This window comes from Mesocricetus auratus, unplaced genomic scaffold (assembly GCF_017639785.1).
Source record: "Mesocricetus auratus isolate SY011 unplaced genomic scaffold, BCM_Maur_2.0 Super-Scaffold_100011, whole genome shotgun sequence".
Classification (NCBI taxonomy): domain Eukaryota; kingdom Metazoa; phylum Chordata; class Mammalia; order Rodentia; family Cricetidae; genus Mesocricetus; species Mesocricetus auratus.
The window spans coordinates 83,383,642-83,392,762 of record NW_024429195.1 but is presented as its reverse complement, the minus strand read 5'-3'; the positions used below and the strand labels follow the sequence as shown (position 1 = coordinate 83,392,762).

Sequence of the window (9,121 nt, the reverse complement as noted above, 5' to 3'; positions counted from 1 at the left end):
TGATGATGTCAGCTACTACATCTGTCACTGTAGCCTATGCATGCGCGCCTCTATTTGGTCAAACTGCAGTTGCTCTTGGCTACATTGCCTTCCAGCCATTGAGCTACAAACACTGCACAGTGCCCTGTTTTCTCTCCTGTACTCTATCTTGTCTTGTTTCTTAACGAGGTCTTTGTATATTGCACTGTTGGGGTACCCCGAATTGAGGAGGGGTCCCCAAGCCAGATTCGTCACCCCAAGAATCAAGAGTCCATGTGCCAATTGATGCAACACGCAAGAGGCTTTAATTAGGCATCTGCAGATGGGCCTCTCGGTCAGCTTTTAGACCGATTGGCCCCGAGGTTCAGTTACAATCAGCTTTTAAAGACAAAAACCACAAGCTTTTGGGAGGGGTCCTTATCTCGTGACAGGGGGAAGGGGGCATGTGACTCCTGTCCCGGGGAAGTAGATGTCCTTCATATTGTAAATTCCTCAAACCTTGGCATGAGTTAATTATCTCTCACTAAGTAAATAGTGTTATCTCCTTGTTTCCCACTAGTCTTGTTTGCTCTGGTCAGTTCTTCACAGATGGCAGCCCATAATTGGCTTTTTGTGGATTTACAGCCCTTCTGCAATTAAGGTTGCTAAACCATACATTCCATTCTGTGGTATGGCCGGTTCCTGGGATGGGGTCCTTTGTTCACTTCCCAAGTTCTCTAGTGGGGTGCCCTCCCTGTTTAAGCTTATATTTTATTTCTATAAATTCGGGGTCTTACAGCACCATTGCTTTAAATTCATAGTCTGTGCCCACTCTTCCCAAATGCTCTCCCTTCTGTGATATGCTTGAGGCTGCCTCTGATCAAGGTTGCTTAGTCAGTGTTGCAAGAGAGCCAGAAGTCTGACATCCTACCTTGCAGGGGTAGCTGCTATTCAGATAGGAATTTGAGCAACAAAGTGAACCATTGCACTGTTTGATTAGACTGGAAAAATAGAGAAAGAGTAAGTTTTAGGATAAATATTGGGACACAGGAGAAATTAACAGACTCAGACAGTCTTGAGATGTCTATTGGACAGCCAAATGCAGAAGAGTAAGCAGTTTGATGTGGCAGTCAGGGAAAACCACACTGGAGATGAAACCTTGAAAGCCATCCTTACACTGATATGTCTAAAGTTCTGGGCGAGGTAACATCACTAGGGAGTGAAAAAAGAAAGGACCAAAGGCCAGAGGACTGAGTTCTGGGGCACTGAAATATCTGTAAGTGGGGAGGATGGCAGGGAACCAGGGTTCAAGAAGACTGAGAAACAGTGGATGGGGTAGGTAGAAGACCAGGGAGGAGAAGAGTGTCAGTAGCATCAGCAGCATGGAAGCCGTGTCAAATGCTGCAGACAAGGTCTAAGCCAGCAGACAAGGCAACTCAAAAGTCCTTAGTCCTTTGAGAAGATCAATTTTACTAAATTCTAGAAAAAATGAGAGCAGAATGTCAAGCTTAGTCCTTTTTGGAGAGAGAACATGGTGGGTCAAGGGAGGGCATCATCTTAGCAGGGTATTCTGCAGTGTGTTTGCTGCTGCAATCCCCTTGTCGGGCTCCACAATTTATGTAGCCAGTCCTGTAGTAGAAGCCATTTGATGTCCTCACCTGTGCTCTAATGAACACCTGCATCATTTCTGTGCCTTTGAGACACCCGACTTGAAAAATTACCATGCGCTTCTGACCTAGAAAATGATGATAGACAGAGGGTGTAAGAAGAGCCGGCTTGGGTCCAGTCAGGTCAGAACTCCAGACTTCCTCCTTCCATGGTGGCCAGGAGACTGTGATGGGGAGAAGACACCAGTTAATCATGGTGGGGAGAGAATTTGTACCAAGGTGAGTGTAGGTGGTGTCGGGAGCTGTCATTGTTATTTAGAACCTCTTGTAAACATGGCAGGCCTTCTTAAAGAATAGTCCATCCCCTCCCCAGCTTCCTAGTGAATAGAACTTGGGCTGGCAGGAATAGCCGAAGGCAAAAAGGAAACCTTCCACAATTAGATCACTTACCCCCTTTCTCCTGGCCAACACTGTTAGCTGCTCACCTTCAATGGCCTGGTTACTAGGCAACAACCCCCTCCTTTGATTACTCCGCCATACCTAGTCCCCCCCTTCCCCCCACCCTAAACCACTATATAATGGACCTGAGAAAGATAAAATCTCACAGCTTGATCTGCCATGTTGCCTTGCTGTCCACTCCTCATGTCTCTTGTCATTCCAGGTTCCCGTGGGCTCGACCTTCGTTGTGCCCTGCTGGCCAGGGCAGGTGGCGCTGCTTCAGGATGTATTTCAAGGGCAGATTTCAGTAGATTGCTGTGCTACTCTTTCCCATCAATCATGGTTTATCTTTCAACTCCTTTCTTAGGCCAAAATTTCAGGTAAAATTCAGTGGATCAGGTAATATGAATATTTTTAACACTCTTGACAAGTTGTGTGTCACTCCTTATTTCTGCCTGCTGAATATGAGGAGATCATCCCATGAATTTTAAGTGATTACTACTAGAAAACACTTTTTAGTGTTTGCAAAGTAGAAAATGGTTTCTCATTGTGGTTTTAATTTTATTTTAAGAGTTGCCAGAGAGCATGAATCCAAGCAAAAGTGAGCACTGACCTAGATACACAGTGACAGCCCATCTATTGAGGCTGGTTAGTAAGGTGGAGCAAAGACTCCGACCCCTGGGGAGCCAGAGGCGGGTCCTGCAGAAGCCTCAGAGTCACGGCCTTCCTAGAGCCTTCAGCTTGAGAGATCAGCAAGAGACTCCTGGAGGAGGAGAGACCAAGGGTTTCTCCCAGGGGCCTGTCCTAATGCACCAGGATGCCGGTCCAGCCTCAGTCTGGGATTTCTTGAGTGTCCTTCATCCCCCTCAGTGACTTTGCTGTGAGAGGAAAGTGAACATGCTGTGGAGCCAGAGAGAAGCAGCTGAAGGAGGAAATACAGGCCTTTCTCTTCCTTCCAAGGTGTTGTTCAGATGTCAGTATGATCCATGGCTCCACTTTCCATGCAGGCACCGCCAGCCCCCGCTCCTGGTGCTTAAAGCACACTCCCCATTCCCAGGCTATCTGCTGAAAAGATTGAGTTCCTTGGGGGTGAAAAATGAACCTTTGTTTCAAAGCTGGGAAGGGAGGAGGGAGGACATTTCATCTTAAAAGCTTTGAAGTCCCAGGTCTGCATTATGCAGAGGCTGAGAGAGACTCCACCCTCTTCATCCAGAATCAAGCTGAGACTCCACCCTCCTCATCCAGAATCAAGCTGAGACTCCACCCTCTTCATCCAGACTCAAGCTGAGACTCCACCCTCTCTATCCAGGATCTAGCTGAGACTCCACCCTCCTCATCCAGAATCAAGCTGAGACTCCACCCTCTCCATCCAGAATCAAGCTGAGACTCCACCCTCTCTATCCAGAATCAAGCTGAGACTCCACCCTCTTCATCCAGAATCAAGCTGAGACTCCACCCTCTCTATCCAGACTCAAGCTGAGACTCCACCCTCTCTATCCAGACTCAAGCTGAGACTCCACCCTCTCTATCCAGAATCAAGCTGAGACTCCACCCTCCTCATCCAGAATCAAGCTGAGACTCCACCCTCCTCATCCAGAATCAAGCTGAGACTCCACCCTCTCTATCCAGAATCAAGCTGAGACTCCACCCTCTCTATCCAGAATCAAGCTGAGACTCCACCCTCTCTATGCAGACTCAAGCTGAGACTCCACCCTCTCTATCCAGACTCAAGCTGAGACTCCACCCTCTCTATCCAGACTCAAGCTGAGACTCCACCCTCTCTATCCAGAATCAAGCTGAGACTCCACCCTCTCTATCCAGAATCAAGCTGAGACTCCACCCTCTCTATGCAGACTCAAGCTGAGACTCCACCCTCTCTATGCAGACTCAAGCTGAGACTCCACCCTCTCTATCCAGACTCAAGCTGAGACTCCACCCTCTCTATCCAGACTCAAGCTGAGACTCCACCCTCCTCATCCAGAATCAAGCTGAGACTCCACCCTCTCTATCCAGACTCAAGCTGAGACTCCACCCTCCTCATCCAGAATCAAGCTGAGACTCCACCCTCTCTATCCAGAATCAAGCTGAGACTCCACCCTCTCTATCCAGACTCAAGCTGAGACTCCACCCTCTCTATCCAGACTCAAGCTGAGACTCCACCCTCTCTATCCAGAATCAAGCTGAGACTCCACCCTCTCTATCCAGAATCAAGCTGAGACTCCACCCTCTCTATGCAGACTCAAGCTGAGACTCCACCCTCTCTATGCAGACTCAAGCTGAGACTCCACCCTCTCTATCCAGACTCAAGCTGAGACTCCACCCTCTCTATCCAGACTCAAGCTGAGACTCCACCCTCCTCATCCAGAATCAAGCTGAGACTCCACCCTCTCTATCCAGACTCAAGCTGAGACTCCACCCTCCTCATCCAGAATCAAGCTGAGACTCCACCCTCTCTATCCAGAATCAAGCTGAGACTCCACCCTCTTCATCCAGAATCAAGCTGAGACTCCACCCTCTCTATCCAGACTCAAGCTGAGACTCCACCCTCTCTATCCAGACTCAAGCTGAGACTCCACCCTCTCTATCCAGAATCAAGCTGAGACTCCACCCTCCTCATCCAGAATCAAGCTGAGACTCCACCCTCCTCATCCAGAATCAAGCTGAGACTCCACCCTCTCTATCCAGAATCAAGCTGAGACTCCACCCTCTCTATCCAGAATCAAGCTGAGACTCCACCCTCTCTATGCAGACTCAAGCTGAGACTCCACCCTCTCTATCCAGACTCAAGCTGAGACTCCACCCTCTCTATCCAGACTCAAGCTGAGACTCCACCCTCTCTATCCAGAATCAAGCTGAGACTCCACCCTCTCTATCCAGAATCAAGCTGAGACTCCACCCTCTCTATGCAGACTCAAGCTGAGACTCCACCCTCTCTATGCAGACTCAAGCTGAGACTCCACCCTCTCTATCCAGACTCAAGCTGAGACTCCACCCTCTCTATCCAGACTCAAGCTGAGACTCCACCCTCCTCATCCAGACTCAAGCTGAGACTCCACCCTCTCTATCCAGACTCAAGCTGAGACTCCACCCTCCTCATCCAGAATCAAGCTGAGACTCCACCCTCTCTATCCAGACTCAAGCTGAGACTCCACCCTCTCTATCCAGACTCAAGCTGAGACTCCACCCTCCTCATCCAGAATCAAGCTGAGACTCCACCCTCCTCATCCAGACTCAAGCTGAGACTCCACCCTCTCTATCCAGGATCAAGCTGAGACTCCACCCTCTTCATCCAGAATCAAGCTGAGACTCCACCCTCCTCATCCAGAATCAAGCTGAGACTCCACCCTCTCTATGCAGACTCAAGCTGAGACTCCACCCTCCTCATCCAGACAGTGTTCAAGCATGAGGACCTGAGATCAAGTCTTCAAATACATTTAAGAAAATGGACATGATTATTCACACTTGAAACCCAACATTGGTTTGCAGAGACAGGTAGCTCCCTGGGAGCTCCTTGGCCAGCCAGTTACTCTAAACAGCAAGCTCTGATTTAGCAAGAGACCCTGTCTTTTTTTTTTTTGTTAGTAGAATCTTTTTTATTCAGAAAAAAGAAAAAAAAACCCAAAACAATTTTTTTCCCAAACACACACAGGAGAGGGTATGGGTAAGGGAGGTATCTGTCTGTCCAGCCCCAGCCCCCAGCCCATGTGGTTTTGGCAGCAATAAGGGAAATGGGGTAATGGCCCCAAAAAAATAATGGTGTGTGTGTGTGTATGGAAAGAAGGGGTGCAAAAGCTGAAGGGGGTGGTGGGGAGGGGGCAGATGAGGTCAGTACTGGGAACGCCGCAGGTGGGAGGCCATTTCATAACATTTCTTGTTGATCAAACCACCGTGGACACCTTCTTTGCCCATCAGCAGGACTAGCATTTTGGCAGTCATGGTGACAGTAACATTGAAGGTGGGGGCTCCTCCGGTGCTCTTGGTACGAAGATCCATTGTAAATTCCCCATCCTGCAGCAGTGAGTCCCGGATCACAGAACATTTCTGGCCCCCGAGTGTCAGCCCATTCACGAAAAAACTTGACCTTTGCCTACCAGGACACCAACCTCAGCTGGCGTGATGCTAACGAAGGTCTTCCCAGGGATAGTGGCCCAGACGGAGGGCGAGTCCTTGTAGCCTATGATGGCCGCGTCCTGACAGGTCCCGTCCGCCATGAGGCTGTCGATGTAGGCGTTCCACCTGGCCATGGCGCTGCTGCTGGGGCTGCTCTGCGGGCTGCTGCTGGGGCCGCGGGCTGGGCTCGGGCTGGTGGGCAGGGGGGAGGCAGAGAGCTCGAGGCACGCTCTGCTGTCCAGAACGCGTCTCTGTTAGCTGTGCCGAGACCCTGTCTTAAAAGAATAAGACAGAGAGTGATAGAGGAAGACACCCATCTTCCTCTTCTGGCGTCCTTCTGTTTATCAGTGCCAACACACACACACACACACACACACACACACACACACACATACACACACACACACACACGCACGCACGCATGCACGCGCACACACACAGACACATATGCACTCACAAACATATACTCATACATGCATGTACATATGCATGAACACATATATGCTCAAAAATGTATAGGGTTTTTTGTTGTTTTTAATTTAAATTAAAACAATCTCCCTCCCATCCTCCCCTGTCCCCACAACCCCTCATTCCACCCCCATCCACTCCCCAGGGAGGGTGAGGCCTCCCATGGGGGACCATCAAAGTTTATCACAACATTTGGGGCAGGGCCTAAGCACTCCCCCATGTATCTAGGCTGAGAGAGGATCCCTCCATAGGGAGTGGGCTCCCAAAGTCTGTGCACTAGAAGTATAGGGTTTTGAATTTAAATGTCTCTTCACTATTTCCCAGATCTGGAGTGAAGCAAATATGAGTTCATGTTCTAGGTATCTCAAGGTATCTTCATGCAAGCAAATTCATGAACCTTTTGTGATTTCAGTTTCTTCTTCAATAAAATGGGGACATGAGTTGTACCTACCTTAGGAAGTTGTTAAATTCAATACATGTGAAATGCTTGACCCATTGTAAGTGCTTGCTATGGCTTGACTTGTTATTAAAGCTATCATTAGTTAGCTCTGGCTTCAATTTCAAATCTCTTGTTTACTTAACCTCTGTGCCTCAGATTTCCCTCATGGGGTGAGGCCAGTGCCACCTAAGTGCTCAGCAGTATTACAAGGATGAAATGAAGCCTTGTAAGTGGAGTGTGCGGTAATTTGCTTAGAGGGCTCTGTGAACGGTTACTGAAACGCTGGCCCTTCACGTCACCATCCTTACGGCAGAAGCTGGTGAATAAGCCCCCTCCACTGGTCTTGGTGCTGGAATTCAGTTCTGTCAGGAGCTGTCCTTTCTCTGTGACCATTTCCTCCCCTGATTTCACCCATATCATGTTACTTTCTCACCTAGAACACAACCCAGATGGCCTCTGGGAAGAACTTTTGGCCCCCAGGCGTAAGTTCAGGATATTTGATGTCTGAAATGACTGCGGCAGGACAGTGAGTCTTGGCCACCAGCCACCCAGTAAAGCTGCTTCTTCAACAGCTGACTCTCGTCCTTGCTGTTGATACTGCAGCAATTTTGTCATTGCTCTTGAAAAGGCCAGAGCTGAACAGAGTCATAATTCAAAGTCAGGTATTTAAGGTGACACATCGGCTAATACACTAAATAATGGCAATCTAACTACAATCTAGCAGAGGTTTGTTTTCTCATGTAAAAGAAGCCCTTAGGAGGTCAGATCTTGGTGTGTGACACAGGCCTGTACTCCCAGTACTAGGGAGGTGGAGATGGGAAAGTCTGAGGTTTAAGATCATCCTCACTACACAGTAAGTTCAAGATCAGCCTAGGCTATGTGACACCCTGTGTCAACAAAAACTGAAACAAAACAACAAAAGGAACCCTTGGCTCACTACTCCAGAGAAGGCGTGGCATCTTTACCACAGCACCAAGGCGCTAGGCAAATTTCTGCTCTGTCACTATTTGTATGTAGCTGGAGTCTCAGTGTCATTCCACTGGCCTCATCTGGCTCCCAGGGATCTAGCTGTGACATCGTCTTTCTGGAAAAAGAAAACTCAAGAATTCACCTTTTTTTAATGAAGCTCCCCTGAAAAACACCCAAATCCCTAGAAGCCAAGGAGACTTCTCAGAATAAACCAGAGTACTGCTATTGATTTTTAGGAAAGTAGGAAACAGGAAAACTGTCATACCAGCCAGATTTTCCTCCTTTCCCCACCGCTGTCTCTCTCTGTTTCTGTCTGTCTATATGGTTGAGCCCAAGTCCTCAGGCATGCCAGGCAAGTGTTGTACCACTAAACCACAGCCCCAGCCCAAAGATGTTATTTCTTTTAAGCAGGCTCTGCTGTTTGTTTATTCAGGGGTAAGTAGGTGGCTGTATCCCATGTAACTTGGCACTTAATCGTCACCAAAATTAAATGATGTCCCCGGCTGATTAGGATATTTTTTTCCTTTCAGGAGTGAAGATCTGCATTATAGGAGATGATATGATATGCATATTTATATTGCAATTTTCTTTTAAAATTCCTATTCATGGCTTAATGTCTACTTCCTTCTTGGCAGTTTCACTGTGTTTGGTTTTAAGATCAACCATGCTCTTCAAGTTGCTCCTATAAAGGTCTCTTGCTGGTTGATAGAATCTCGAGGTTTTCTTGACCATGCTATAGCTTTTGAAGCCAGTGACTGCTCCTTCCCTCTCAGAACCACTTTGTCCCTGTGGCTTCTAGTTCTTTCAGTTCCCTCTTCACTGTTCCTCCTCAATGCTCTCCGCATCTCCTTTCTGCCCCCTCCTATCCTTTTCCTTGTGAAAGCTCTGTTTGGTTTCTTGAGGTGTTGTCTTATTTATGTAGGACAGCATGGCTCCCAACACACTGTGTAGTAGAGGGTAACCTTGACCTTGAATTATTTTGCCTTCACTGTGGAAGGGCTGAAGATGGCAAGCGTGTGTCTGCATACGAGGGACGTCAGTCATCTCCATGACTATGTCTTAGAGATGACACATCTGTGTCTCTATCCAAGGCCTCCCTCCTGAGTTCCTGCAACCCACATCAGAGGCTCAG

General features: G+C 48.2%; 1 protein-coding gene across 1 annotated transcript; it reads right to left on the bottom strand.

Moving 5' to 3' along the window:
* Positions 1-5,581: 5,581 nt before the first annotated feature.
* LOC121143336 (profilin-1-like) lies at positions 5,582-6,262 on the bottom strand. The gene is given in 2 exon segments (XM_040755181.1): positions 5,582-6,088; positions 6,091-6,262. Coding segments are annotated over 2 exon segments (417 nt in total). The 5' UTR covers positions 6,248-6,262; the 3' UTR covers positions 5,582-5,828.
* Between the last annotated feature and the right edge of the window lie 2,859 nt (positions 6,263-9,121).